This window comes from Colletotrichum siamense (genome assembly GCF_013390195.1).
Source record: "Colletotrichum siamense strain Cg363 chromosome Unknown KSG_Cg363_contig02, whole genome shotgun sequence".
In the NCBI taxonomy this organism is placed as follows: Eukaryota; Fungi; Ascomycota; class Sordariomycetes; order Glomerellales; family Glomerellaceae; genus Colletotrichum; species Colletotrichum siamense.
The window spans coordinates 2960885-2975305 of NW_023501015.1; the positions used below are offsets into that span (position 1 = coordinate 2960885).

The window sequence follows — 14421 nt, forward strand, 5'->3', positions numbered from 1 at the left end:
TGTAGCTGGAGTGTCGGGGAGGATATCCGAGTCTTCGCCTGCGACTACGGATGCCTGAAATATCCCCCCATGCTTTCGGCCATGTTTTGCGGCCAGGTGCCGAACCAGAAGCTCTAGCTTTTTTATGTTCGCCTTCTCAACATCAGGACTCAGGGTGCGATTCCGTACTAAATGCTCATGAGCTTTCACGTTATCCTCGGAGAGGAAACTGAGCCAAGCCTTCTCCAGAGCGTTGTTGTCGCCTAACGAAAAGGGACGGATTTGACCTCGAGTAGTCCGCGCATCGGACGCACCAGCGATCGTGCCAGGCGACAACGGGTCGTCTATTGGCATCACCGACGAGTAGAAGAATTGCCCGGGAACAGGGGGCACACCGTTGTCCTGCCCGGTCGGGGTCGGGTGCGCAACGGGAGTAAGGCGACACTTGGGGCCGTACGTGTGTACCTGTGCCGGGGCAGACATCATGGTTTCTCCTTAGTCAAGCAGGCAGTGTCTGTCTGTTACGTGTTTTGGTCTGACGGTGGCGGGAGTCGATCGCTGCGGACGAGCAAGCGCAACAGCCAGGTGAGCAGGAGCGGATTTTGTGGCTTCGAGAGGAGAGTGTTTGTTGTGGAGTCGGGCCTCTATCATGAACGGCTTTCAGCAAGCCGGACAAGCGAGGTGGACTTGATCATGTTTTGCGAGTCGTTAAGAGGGATCGCAGGATCGGGGTCGCGAGAAGACCTCTTTGAGGTGGAGATGGTAGAGTGTGTCTGTGAAACCAAGTCGGCGTTAGCAAAGTCACACGGGCGGATGCCGAAGAAGACGGAAGAACAGCGACTGATATGTAAAACCTGCCGGATGATATTAGCTGTACGCGCAAGACAGCGTTAGGTCCGAAGGCTGTCTCAAGTTGGCAGGGCGAGACCAGAGCTCTGTGTGAGATGCGCTTGTTGCCTTATCGCTAGATCAGGTACCAAGTAAGGGATTGCGCAGGCACGCATAAAGCGCGGACCAAATAGTCCAAAGTGCCGGAATTTTTTTATTTATTTTTTTTTAAAAAAAAAAGGAACGTCCGCCGTTTGCACATGGGTGCCTTATGTAAGGCAGATGATGTGCTCCAGATTCAACAGAACAGTGCATGGGCGTAGCTGAATCTACGATTGTTATTGAGCGATTGTCAATGACGTATGTACCAGAGCTCATGTACTAAGATGCCTGCCTACCACCTTACCCAGTACGTTCGCGTGTAGGACGTGTGGGAGCGGATCAGCCACATGAGGCACAGAGCGGGAATGGAAGTCTGTAACGGTGGCTGAGGTGATAGGATTCAGCATGGGCCTCAGACACACTAGGTAGGTACGGTGCCGGAGCTCGCTCATACACTTACGCATTAGGGACCCTCTACCCCGCCCCCGCCTTTCAGTGGGACGTGGAATTGAAGGGAGTGTGCTTTCCACTCTCAACTCTCGGCAGACAAATAATACAAAAACTTTGAGATGCTGGAGGGCGTGAGGGCTTAGTTGTTCGTGGGCATGATGTAGAGTATCCGCCACCAATAACTTCATCTAGGAGGGCATGCAACGCAGACGCAAGACTCCGCCCTGTCCTGTCGCTCTCTGGCCCATGGGCTGCAGAACCGAATATATGTTTGGTTACACGGTTCTCAAATATACATAGCTTCCAATCTTTGAAGCTGGAAATAGCTGCAACACGCACTATATTGACTGATATTCGCTTGAGAGTTGGAAAACCTTTCTAGAAAATTGATACAGGGCGCAAGTAAACAAGGTAATCTCGGGTGCGCGGAATTCGTCCTCGGTGCTCAAGATATCAAGTACACTAAAGGCAGATGTTGGGAACAGAAGCAGACCTGACGTGGAGTGGACGGGTCTAGACACTGCCCCTAGGGGGGCTTGTCGTCGGGGAATATCAAGAACCGAGATCCATAGAGCCGGATCCCTGACCGGACCCTTTCTTTCTACCTACCTTAGGTTTACTTTGTATCCGCAAGGTAACTAGGCCATGTCCACAGGTGCATCTGCCGGGAGCAACTGTTGCGGATGTGGTGCGGCAACGATAGACCTTGACGCGGTGCCGTGTGCAGACAAGGGTTCGTGCTGGAGGAAAAGAATCCAATTACACCCATTGCAAACAGGGTCAATGTACGGGTTGAATAACACGATAGAGTAAACTACACAGAATAGGGAACAAAACAAAAGTACTATGCAGTACGTAGTTTTACGGCGAATTTTGTAGGGAGCCATTCGCACGCGGCGGAATGAGTGTGGGGGCGCGTGGTTGTGGAGCGGGAAGGGAACGCTTCCATGTGGTCGTCAACTGACGTCCCCCATTCCAACCACTGTTCACCTGCGCCCCCAAGGGCCTCGTACTGCATGGTAGACGCTTGCTTCGATAATGGCAGCGCAGTAAGGTGCAGACGACATATACGCAGTAAGTCCAGATGCAAGTGCAAATGCTGAGTCTCTGCTGCCACTCGTCTTGTTTCAAGGTCGGCAGACAGGCAGGGATGGATAGCCTTGTGAAGTTCCATTCGGCGGGCGATCCACCAAACCCCGCTTGGACCGTGCTCAAGCCGTGTGGTTTGGCACCGTGATCTACCTCCCTACCTTTTTACCTACTATTGTGCTCGTTTTGCCAATTGTCCATCTGTCCGCTCACCCAACACGTTGGGGCTTGAGCAGTCCAACAGTTCATTGCCTAAACACGGCTACCTCAAGGTAAGATAGGTAGGTAGGTAGGTACGTGAGTTAATTGGTCTGTCACTTCACCGGGCAGTTCACTTTTTGGAGAGGACTGGGGCCAACACTGGATGGATGCGGATGCAGCACCTACCTTAAGGTACAGTGTACCTGGTGCTGTGTCCGTGGTGCTAGCGCCGACGCCCGTCCCCACCTGGATTGTGACACCAACTGCAACCCCAGTACTCCGTACGGTAGCCAGTACACTACGGATACACTAGGTAGGTCTCCATGCGTCCGTCCAGCTCCCCGTCGTCACTCGCTCGTCTCCTCTTGGGTCGCCTAGGTTTGCCCGGGCATCTCCCTGTCTTGTCCTGACCAGTGTTGGTCTAGTCCACTATGGTGTCGTTATCTTGGCTGATCTCTTGCGACAGACGATGCTGTGCTGCGCTGCCCATCCGCCTTGGTCACGGGATATGGCAGGCGGAAAGGCATTGGTAGAACTACCTGAGGTACCTTAGGAACCTAGTATGTTGGCAACAGTGGCAGCAGCAGCAGCAATCAGCAGAGAAAGCGCTGCCTCTGTATTGCCCAACCAGGCAGCGTATCGCGTGCCCGCCCCTCGACCACGCACACTGTACGTCTTGTACGCCCGAGTCTCCCGCTGTCGCCGTCGTCTGTTGTTTGTATGAAGCCATGAAGCAATGCTTCTCAGTTGATGGGGGAGCCCAGACCAGATCGGCACTAGAGATGGGCGACCCCAGGTCTCCAGTGGCGCGCCATGCCATTCCCCATTACTGCGTGCTCTACGGGAGTACATGAGGTAGTGCCTTACCTTCCAGAGCTAAGGTAGCTAAAGTACCTCAGGTGCAACGTGTACCTCCAGGAGACATGAGTGCTTAACAGGGGCCATGTGCCGAGTCTGGAAAACCATCCCACAGGAGCTGTTGGTGACGCTACTGTTCGCAGTAGCTCAGAAGATGCTGTAACCGTGCTCGCTCCAATTCCAACCCACCCAGCCCTCTTCAGTGTTCTCTTGCCTTTCTCCTCCCTACTACTTCACCAAGGTAACGAAGGTACAACCCTCACCCTCACCCTCCCATTCATTCAGTCATTCTGTTGGCCTGTCCTATCCTGCATGGCTGTCTCTCCCTCCCTCCCTCCCTCCCTCCCTGCCTTACTAGGTACAGGTAGGCTTAGGCTGGGTCTTGGTCCTGTCCTTGGTGGCGGTAGTCTCTCGCGCATCCATGTCGAATTGGCGGTACTGCGTACGGTACGGTGCTGTACCTCACCAATCGCAATCACCAGCCATACTGTGCGCTGTGCTCCTTCCCTTCTCCTCATCTTCTCCTCGTTGACCTTCTTTTTGGCCTATGCAGAGTTATATTCTTCTGCTAAACGCTGCTTCTTGACACTCTCCATCATATCATACGCCTTTCTACTCCCTTTCCACCGCCAGTCTTAATGAGGCCGTCTTTGCAATAGCCGTCCCTCGTCGTTGGTATTAGCTGTACAGAGTATCTTTGCCGTCTGCCGACGATAAATCTCCACCACCGGGCGCCGCTTCTGCCGTTGACGTTATCACCGTTGCAGCAAGATAACTCGTCTGCCTTCCTACCTTACGCAGCCCATCACCGCAGCTCGCCAGATACCCCTCGCCGCCTATCACGAACCGAGCTGGCGTTGCTGCTACCGTTATTGCTTTTGGGCATGTGCGATAAGGATCGCCCGCCACCCCCAGCCGACGCCAACACGCCAAACCCAGTCCATTCGAGTGCGTACTCTATTCATTACCACTCACTACCTCTCCCCGACCTCAGGCTTCCGCTGTGACAAACTCTCTTCTCTCACACACGCCGCTTTTCACCCAGTACGAGGCGCGATTGGCATCGTCCTCCATCTCTAAATCGCCTTGAAGCCAGCCCATAGACAGTGTCGTCCGAGGCAGATGCTCCAGGACGACAACCGTCCGAGTCTACGGATCTTGTCGAGCGACCTCGTAGTGGCTTAGCTGCAACACCAGCTCACTACTTTCTACTCCCGCCCCGACCACCGACCAACGACCCCAACACAACACCGACCACCCCCTATTACCGCTGATAAGCTGCCAAACCCGACGTCGAGTCAACTGTTCAACACATCCCACGTTAATTGCGACTTCCAGTCCGTCGCAACAAGAAAATTCGCCTTTGAAAAATGGCCACAATTGCTCTCCCGAGGCCTATCCCCCCTCATCGCCCTTCGTCTGCAGTGGGCTCCGTCTCGTCCATATCGCTCGAGTCCATCAGCGCAGCCCAAGTCCCCGTACCAAACAAGCATCTTCCTGTCTGCCCTCCGGGGCCAGTTCCAGCGGAGGAGCCCAACACTCCTCCTCCCTCTCCCCCACGCGATGAGGAACAGGCTCAACAATCATCGCTGCTCTATCCTCCTGACAAGTTCAATAGACAAGATTCCGCACCATTGACCTTGTACACGATAAGCCCCGCAGACGTCGCTGCTGCCGTTGACTACATCTCCCGCCAGCCGTTACCGGATCCGAATCAAGTCTTCCCCTGGTTCCACGGGCTCCACCCCCACAACCATATCCAGCAAGCTTTCTTCATTGCCCGTCATCGCTCCCTGAGGAAAACGCCCACATGTATGCGCGGCGTCACTCTCGTCAAAGCCGACGGTGATGTTGCCGTGGCACGTCTCAAGGGCGCCATCGCCCCTCAAGAGTTCATGTACTTGGGCGCTTCTCCCGAATTCATTGACATCGACCCACGCGACGGTTTCTGTGTAAGAAACTTCCAGATCCAGGCAGCCAAGTCGGCCATGATGTCCGACATCATCGTCTATGGAGAGGACGAAGCCACTGTGCAGAGGACCGGACTGGATATTGCCACAGCTCAATCACGGTGGCGCCAAAAACACGAGGCACAGGGCCACCCACTGCCAGCGTACAACACATTTCTCTGCGTTTCCCCCTTCAGCGAATTCGAAACGAAGCACAAGGACATGGTTGCCATCGATCATCAGGGTGAATTGACGGGAAATGTTCTCGACTTCTTTCAGCAGGAGAGGAAAGAGATGTACGAAATGACCAAGGCCTCAGAGATATCCCACAATGTTTGGCTTGGCCCAACACCAGATCCCACTTCTGGAGAAGAGTACAAGTACGACGTTTTGATCGAGTGCAGCGATGTTGGTCGTTTGAACCCGTCGACACTACGCGCTCTAGCCGAGTCCAAGATCAAGCCAGCCGTGCGCCCGTACATTGACTTCCCATCCTCTGGCAGCATTCTGCCACCGACTTGGTCGCAAGCTGAAGCCGACGGCATTCTAGAAACCTGCAAATGGATATATCACTTGGCACACGGCACCCTACCACCCTCTGAACAGTCCAGCTTTGACTTTGACGGAGATGTAGGAATGGACGAACCAGCGGAAGGTGAGGAGCCTGCAGGTTCTCATCCCATGAAGATACTTATTCACTGTGCCGACGGATACACTGAATCTACGATGCTGGGAATCGCCTATTTCAGCTACAGCACTGGACGAGGTATTGCTGATGCCTGGCTACACTTGCACACAGTCAAGCAACGCAACTTCTTCGCATATCCAACCGATGTGGCTCTTTTGACGTGCATTGAAGCTCGTCTACTCCATGAGTCGCCAGTTCACGCTGGAAAGGGATTACGCGAGGTGACAGCCCTGATCAAGGAGCCGGCGTGGCTGCCTGGTCTCGATGGTTCTCTGCCCAGCCGGGTGCTGGACTACATGTACCTCGGAAACCTCGGGCACGCCAACAACCCGGATTTGCTCAGGGCTCTCGGAATTGGCCAGATTCTCAGCGTGGGTGAAACTTCAATGTGGAGAGAAGGCGAGTTGGAGGAATGGGGCCCAGAGAATGTATGCGTGGTCCAGGGCGTTCAAGACAACGGCATTGATCCGTTGACTGATGAGTTCGAGCGGTGCCTCGAATTCATTGGTGAGTTTTACCAGTCTCGAAGTGTTGACAAGTTTCTGACTGTGCTCCTAGACCACGGCCGGCGCAGCGGAACAGCCACATTGGTACACTGCAGGGTTGGTGTATCCCGCAGTGCCACCATCTGTATTGCGGAAGTGATGCGGGCCATGAACCTATCGTTTCCCCGGGCGTATTGCTTCGTCCGAGCCCGCCGACTCAATGTCATCATCCAGCCTCACCTACGATTCGCATATGAGCTCCTAAAGTGGGAAGAGCTGAACCAGGTCAAGCAGTGCGGATCTGCTGGGATCAGACGGGAATTAGAGTGGGGAGAGATTGCCAGGGAGATTGCCCTGATGAACAGACCTTACGCTCGATAATGTGTCCTCGTGGATCGTTGGATGTTACACAATTCTCTAGCTCTTCTATCCTTGGTAGGGATTTCTGGGAGTTCTCTGAGGTGTTTGGCCCGGGTTTTTGCTTTCATTTTCATCCTTTTTTCCCTCTTTTCAAAATGGCATGACGGATGCACGGAGACAGGCGTCTATAACTGTCTTGCCATGGCAGGGTTTGTTGGAGAAAGTAGTTTCTTCCGATGGGTCATGGTTCGCGCGGCACTGTTGTTCCAAATGGTCGGCGTTGTTGATTTCACGCTTCCCGCCCCCTTGTTTTTTTTCACCCTTTTTTTTTAAAAATCTTTGGCGACCGCTCGTTGGGGTCTTGTGGTGACGGAGGGCATTTGACTTTCTTGGCCATCTCCAATGTTCTCGGTCTTGTTATTGCACCATCGTTGGGGACGAGTATTTAAAAGGGTTCAGCCACGGTCGATGGCAACAGGTGATGATGCCAAGATTTACTCAGCTATCCTGCTGATCGAGAACCTATACTTCCCGATGAGCAGAGATGCGACTGCTGATAATACATATACTATGAACAAGTTACCGCGCTATCGTGCGTTACCGCACACCAACCATTCCATGTTCGGAGGTTGCTCGTCTTCGGGTATCGTGATTTCACGACAGCATCCCTTCCGGAGTCTTTCATGTGGCCAATCGTGTGCAAGCGCAGAAATCGTTTCTTTTTTTTTTTTTTTTTTTTTTTTTTTGAATTAGCGGCCTCGTGATGGCCAAGCGGCAAGCAGTGTTCGCTTCGTATTAGATCAAGAATGCAAGGTGCTGTAGCCTCCTAGTCACCCCTAGGAAGAAAGCATGTAGCCAAACGCCTCCGAATGCAGCTGTCTTCTTCTGATATCAACAATGCGCAGAGCGCACACGTAGAAACCTGACCCCGATAACTCCCGTCGCCCGCAGCGGAACTACTACGAGGAGAAAAAAAAAAAAGACTACGTGCCGTAGGCCGACGAGTCCAATTTGTCGTCGCCGTCAAGAACCCTACAAATTATGCTTCGTTAGCTCTCGTCCGGGAACAATATGGACGAAGACTTACGAGAACTGCTTGACCAGGTAGCCCTCACCGCCGTGCTCCATATCGATATTGTAAACGTAAAAGCCTCCGTCACTGGTCACAACCATCACTTGCGGGCTACTACTGCTCATGGCTACAACGCTCCTCAGCGGACCGTTGGGAAGCTGTGACCCGCCTGTGAGCCCGCCGCCTCGAGTCGATGCTGTTGGCGAATTTGAAGACTTCGGGATCTTAATGTAGGCAAAGTCGCGAAGGGGCTCCCACATTTCCGTCACTGTCTGAGGCAGGTAAGAGCCAACGACACCGGCCACGCTACGACCCATTATCTGTGACGACCGTCGGAGTATGCTGCTGAATGAGCCACTTTGCCGCCGATTTATCTGCTGCTGGCTGGTACCGCCCCCATTGCTAGGTCCGACCGGCTCAACTAGGTCGCTTCTAGGGGACCCTGCTGCGCTGCCTGCAGGTGATTCATTACTGCTGTCGTAACTCCTGGATCGCGACCATCGATCCTGCCTTGGCGACCCGGGTGTTTCTGCAGCAGCCGAAGCCGAGTTGTTTCCTGGGGGAGGAGCACCGAGGCGAAATATATGAACGGTATCGGATGTCGAAGAAACGCAGAGCAACGTCGAGCTGAGATTGAAAGACATGCTGTAGATTGTGGAGGGGTAAGTTCCCCGGCGGAACTGGTACAGCTTCTGTCCTCCGGGGACAGAGAACACACGGATGATGGTGCCGGTCTCACTAGCAGTGGCAAGCAGTGTGCCCTCGCTGTTCAACGAGATGCTACAGAGAGGTGATCTATGGGCCTCGATAACGTTAACAGCTTTGAGGGTAATTGTATCGAATACTAGGACCTCTCCTGATGTAGGAGCAACGTAGGTCGAGAGGGGTGGGGCATGAGCCGGTCTCTTGTCTCCGTTATCCTCGCGGGGCTTTGGCAGCGGATATGCAATGTAGCAATTTTCCGAGGATGGTGACAGGGCACAGATGGCGCCTGGGTTCGGCGAAGTAGGGATTGTATAGAGTAGGCTCATGTTGGAAATGTCGTAGAGATAGATTTCAGACTCAAGCACGACTGCGAGACGTTTGCGATTCAGGCGGACGGCAAGAACGGCGGAGGGAAAGGTAAGCTCGCATATGACTGAAGACCTCTTTCTCAGAGTTAGTATTTTGGCAGAACAGGAACGAAAGACGACCAACTTTGGTGTTCTGTATGATCAAGTGTCGTGGAGAAAGGATCAGCGCAACCAGTGAGGTCGAGAACAGCATCTCGATGATGGCAATATTCCCGTCATCGCTGCTGAAGATTTTTGAAAAGGGATCGGTGTGGTAGATGCGGAAACCTTTTGATGTGCCTATGTGGGCGACGCAGCCAGTCAGTGAAAGATGTTCATCAACCAAATGGGGTCCGCGGGTGCGGTGGCGGGGAACCCGTTACCGACTGCGAGACAGCTATGGTCCTGGTTGAAAGTAATGAAGTTAAGGGAAGCGTTCGCCATGGTGTACGACCGAAACCGGGGCCTTCGGCAGGATGTATGCGCCGTGATGCGACAGACACCGAAGATGCACTATCGCCGGGACAGCGCCGGCGGTGGGAAACTACCAGACGGAGATGATGTTCAGTCGACGACGGGGGTTCGAGAAGCCGAAGGGTTTTGTATTTCGCCAGTCACAGCGACGATAGAAGTCCAGTATCTCGACTGAAGCCTGAGGAAGGTAGGAGGATTTGCTGTCGAAGGCAGCAGCGCAAATTGGTAGCCGCCAGGAGGCTGGAGTGCTTTGGTGTTGGTCGGTGGACGGTGGTCGGCGGTCGGGTCAAGGTTCGGACAAAGCCAAGCCGTCAAGCCTTTGATGAGCTGGTGATTGTCGGGATAAGCTGAAGTTTCGCTGCAGCGTCTGGCAGCGGAGCACCTTTTAACTTGAGGGACCTTAGAGGAAAAGTGACGATAGATGTGGAGGGTGAGATATCGAGTCTGGACGGTACCGGCAAGGTAAGGTAAGGTAAGGTAAGGTAAGGTAAGGTGAGTTCCAGACACTGAACGTGAACCTGGTGGTGGGTGGCCCCCAATGGCAAGGTGGACTGGAACCCTGGCAGCGGGGAAGCTATGTAATCCGTCGGCCGGGTGGTCCCAGCGCCTGAATGGTAGTACCTAAGTGCTTTGCGCTGAACATGGGGTGCGTTTGTGGCACGTGTGGCTGTGTTTGGCTCGGGCACTTGCGCCAGCTGACCGCAAGGAGTGTTCTAAGGTACCTAGGTAGGTACCTAGGTCTGTTAATTATTAGGTGGGCTCCCCGTGCCCGTGGGTAAATGGCAGATGCCTGTCCTACCTGCTTACGTAGGTACCTAAGGTAGGTAGGCAAGGCAAGGCACCTGAGGTAAGGTGTGGACGATAAGATAAGAAGTCCAGGATGGCACTAGAAGCCACACACAAACCCTCCATACGATGACAGAACATTCGGCAGTCTGGTCGTGGAGCTGGAATAACTTGGAGGCAAGTGCTTTGCTTGGGTCACATCAATACACAAACGAGATTCATGAAGCATTTCCATTATTCATCGGGAACCCAAATGAGGCGTTGTCGTGAACTGCAAGATGGCGCACTGAGCCCAAGAATATTAGTAAATGAGGGCTCTAGACGGGGAAACCCCGTAAACAACGTAGCTGAGCTCTCCCGCGGGTCGTTTTGGGAGAGGAAAAAAAACTGCACACCAGTGTCGGAAAAGCAAAGGCACAGAACTGTGACTCGACAACAATATTTCACCACTTTTTAGAAAGTCCGTCAACTGCCACCTAGCATGGCGCCCTCGGTGCAAAATGCCCGCAGGGGTCAGGCTCTGGACGACCTCATCATGGCAGTGAGTTAATATTGAGTTCTATCCCAGCCTACGGCTCACCTCGGTTCTTCGGTCCCTTGCTGATTAACGTGTCTTTCGTTTGCTACCTGTCAGACAAACAGCAGTTCCATAGTTTCAAAACGGAGTGTTGTAAGTTAGCCAAGCATCTTCTCCCTCCTCTATTCATCAGTCACTCATTTAATCAGGAACGCCTGTATTACCCCGACGAGCCGCATTACTTTCGGTTCTTCGTCAAGAAGTTCCAGCGACGAGCTCCTCTTATCAACAGGGGTTATCATTTACGACTGAAGGTCATTGACACGCTCGTCCGCCGTTTTCTCCAGAGGCCTTCGTATCGCAAGAAGGTAGTCGTCAACCTTGGTTGTGGAAGGTAAGCTGAGGATCCTTCTGGATTTGCGTTGCTAGACTTGTCCAATGCCGAATGTTGGTGGCGCTCACTAAACTCTCATCAGTGATGTCTTGCCGTGGCAGTGCGAGGTGCGCTACCCGGACGCCTGCCGAGATGTCACATTCATCGACGTCGACTATCCAGACCTCATCCAGAAGAAGCGCCGTATTGTTCTCGACACGCCCGAGCTGCATGCTCTTCTTGGAACTTGGGAGGTCAATGACAAGTCCCCCATCGTCCTCCAAAGCCAGAAATACTGCCAAATCGCCTGCGATCTTCGACAACTCTCCGCCCTGGAAAATGCTTTATCCAAGCTGTTTGACCTATCCGCAACTGAATTTTTCTTCGTGGCTGAAGTGTCTATTACATACATGGACACGGAGGGTGCTGATGGTGTCATCAATTGGGCTGGTTCCCTTCAACATGGTACTGCACTACTGAACACTCCCTATCTTCTATGTTGCTAATTACCGATGCAGCCGAGTTTTGCTTGCTGGAGCAGATTCTGCCGGACGGGCCGGATCATCCGTTCGCTCATACGATGCTCAAGCACTTCAACAAGTTGAATACACCAATCAAGTCTGTTTATCGCTACCCAAGCGTCGCTAGCCAAGAGGCCCGCTTTGAGACATTGGGATGGTCCGCGGCGGAGAGTTGGACGCTTTGGGAGGCTTGGGCCAACGACCTGTTCATGACTTCTGAAGAGAGGCGAGCTCTTGATGTCGTTGAGCCCTTTGATGAGTGGGAGGAGTTCGCTCTCTTCGCCAGTCACTATGTTGTCATCCTTGCCTCAACTTTTGGGTCTGACCACGGCAGACATATCTCTCAAAAGCCACGGGATTCCACCATTCCATCCTATCAAACGCACATGAACTTGTCCAAGTATGAAGCTAATCGAGGACACCGCCGATTTGGCGCAGCCATGCTCGTCGAGAACCCCAATGGTCAGGTTGTTGTCTCACACATCCAAGGCCAGGGGCCAAATGGAAGGTTGACCTCAGTGGACTTATACCGAATCTCGGCTGATCGCCCGCCAGCTTCTTCTTCTCAGAAGGGCCCGTCCGGCAGGGTTTGTCACACACTCACAGATCTAGGAAATGCCGGTGTACTCCTCGTTGGTGGACGTGCTTCTCCGTCAACGGCCTTCAAAGATTGCTGGCTTTACAGAAAAGTATTCAATACCTGGGAACGGGTACAAGACCTTCCGGCCCCCCTATTCCGCCATTCAGTGACTCGGTTGGGGACCTCGTCATTGGCATTGCTTGCTGGCGGACGGCCTAATCACACACAGACCTCTGCAGATTATCTACTCTTTAATCCCATCAACGGCTGGACAAGGTGTAAGACACAGGGCTCTCCACCTCCACTTTACGGCGCCACCTTCACGTGTATAAGCAGCATGCTGGGAGAATTTGAGGGAATCATTGCCGGGGGACTACTTGAAGACGGCCTCGTAAACCAGAGAACGTACAGATGGACATTGAAAACTTCAGATCCCGAGGTAAGAGCTCATTCCGATGTCCTTGATTATCAGCTGACCCGCGAATACAGCCTGTTGTCTCATTTGAGATCGTCGATGCACCGATTCAGAGGAACCAGACGAGCTTGTTGTCTAGATTTGGGGCAACAGTCATCAACTCTGGGGAGTACTCCTTCGTGTTTGGTGGCGTAATTAAGGACGTCCAATTGCCTGCGGCATTGGACATGATTATCGTCAAAGAGGTCAATGCCGGACTAGAAATCGTTGCGAGCCTCGTTGGATTCGGCGAGTCTGGCAGCCTTCGTCCTTTCTTGATTGGAGCTTCGGTTGTTCCTCACGCCGACGGAGAGTTCGCCGTCGTTGGCGGCGGTGCCACTTGCTTTTCGATGGGAACCTGCTGGGCACAAGGAAGTTACAACTTCGCATTCGACACTCAACGACTAGTTTCCGGGCAAAAGAAGCTACCACTTCTAGCTTCCCAAATTGCGCCAGTCGAGTACTCTGAGACTGTCGAAATCAGAGCGGACGAGACAAAAGCGAGTACAGAGATTTTGCCGCCGGTTTCTCTCCAATGTCTGCCTCGTATCAAGGTTGAGTCCAAGGATCAGTTCCATACAATCTTAGATGCGGGGAAACCGGTCATCATTGAGTCTGCAAATTTGGGCCCATGCGTATCTGAATGGTCACAGGAATATCTCGTCGAGACTGTCGGCGCAGACCGTGAGGTTCGTCCACCGGGTCCTCCACATCCCCGCCGTTTGATCTCCTGGCATCGCTAATATCCTGCTCCTTAGGTCTCAGTTCACGAATCTGCGGTCGAAAATATGGATTTCAACGCCAAGAACTTTCGTTACGTTACCAAGAATTTCGGCGAATTCATCAAAGAGACTGGAGAAGGGAAGCGGCTTTACTTGAGAGCTCTTTCGAAGGATGAGCCATCAAATCTTCCTACACAATTGGCCACCGACTATCCATCCTTGGCAAAGGACTTCATACTCCCCTCCCAACTCGCCTATGTTCAAGACAACACCTTCAGTTCCGTGTTGCGCATCTCTGGCCCGGTCAACATGTGGTTGCACTATGATGTAAGCTCCCATCTTCTGTGGTTTTTTTGCACGCAAGATCTCTCAAGATAAGGCTGACTCTCTAACAAAGGTTATGGCCAACGTTTACGCACAGGTCAGGGGATCGAAGCGTCTCATATTGTTCCCGCCTTCGGACGTTAAACACCTCTCCTTTTCCCCGGGTGCGTCAAGCTCCAGCGTGGATGTCTTTTCCGCACTGGGTGCGGGCTCACTGCGCGGCGTACAGCCATACGAGGCCGTCGTGGAGCCAGGCGACATTCTCTTCTTGCCGCCCCTCTGGCTCCATACTGCCGCTCCGACTTCGGACATGAGCGTGGCCGTCAATATATTCTTTCGCAATCTGGAGAAGGGATACTCTTCAGGGAGAGACGTCTATGGCAACCGCGACTTGGCCGCCTACGAGAAGGGGCGCCAGGACGTTTCACGCATCGCAAATAACTTCAGCAAGCTGCCATCAGATGCTCGGGAGTTCTACATAAGACGCCTTGCAGATGAGCTACTGCAATCAACAATGAACGTTTAGTGCAACGAATGTTTATTGCAGAACCCATTTT

General features: G+C 53.1%; 3 protein-coding genes across 3 annotated transcripts; 2 read left to right on the forward strand and 1 right to left on the reverse strand.

Annotated features, from left to right (window-relative positions):
- Nucleotides 1-4877: 4877 nt before the first annotated feature.
- PPS1 (Dual specificity protein phosphatase PPS1) lies at nucleotides 4878-7010 on the forward strand (the record flags this gene model as incomplete). The annotated part of the gene is made up of 2 exons (XM_036634616.1): nucleotides 4878-6651; nucleotides 6703-7010. 2 exons carry the CDS (start codon nucleotides 4878-4880, stop codon nucleotides 7008-7010), a joined length of 2082 nt encoding a protein of 693 aa, XP_036499698.1.
- Nucleotides 7011-7972: 962 nt separating this feature from the next.
- ATG18 (Autophagy-related protein 18) lies at nucleotides 7973-9557 on the reverse strand (the record flags this gene model as incomplete). Its single annotated transcript, XM_036634617.1, has 4 exons — nucleotides 7973-8021; nucleotides 8077-9209; nucleotides 9259-9413; nucleotides 9497-9557. The coding sequence occupies 4 exons, from the start codon at nucleotides 9555-9557 to the stop codon at nucleotides 7973-7975; spliced, it is 1398 nt and encodes a 465-aa protein (XP_036499691.1).
- A 1297-nt stretch (nucleotides 9558-10854) lies between these two features.
- Nucleotides 10855-14390, forward strand: ppm2 (tRNA wybutosine-synthesizing protein 4; the record flags this gene model as incomplete). Its single annotated transcript, XM_036634618.1, has 8 exons — nucleotides 10855-10914; nucleotides 11100-11284; nucleotides 11367-11728; nucleotides 11782-12371; nucleotides 12594-12803; nucleotides 12854-13507; nucleotides 13577-13867; nucleotides 13938-14390. 8 exons carry the CDS (start codon nucleotides 10855-10857, stop codon nucleotides 14388-14390), a joined length of 2805 nt encoding a protein of 934 aa, XP_036499690.1.
- Nucleotides 14391-14421: the final 31 nt, after the last annotated feature.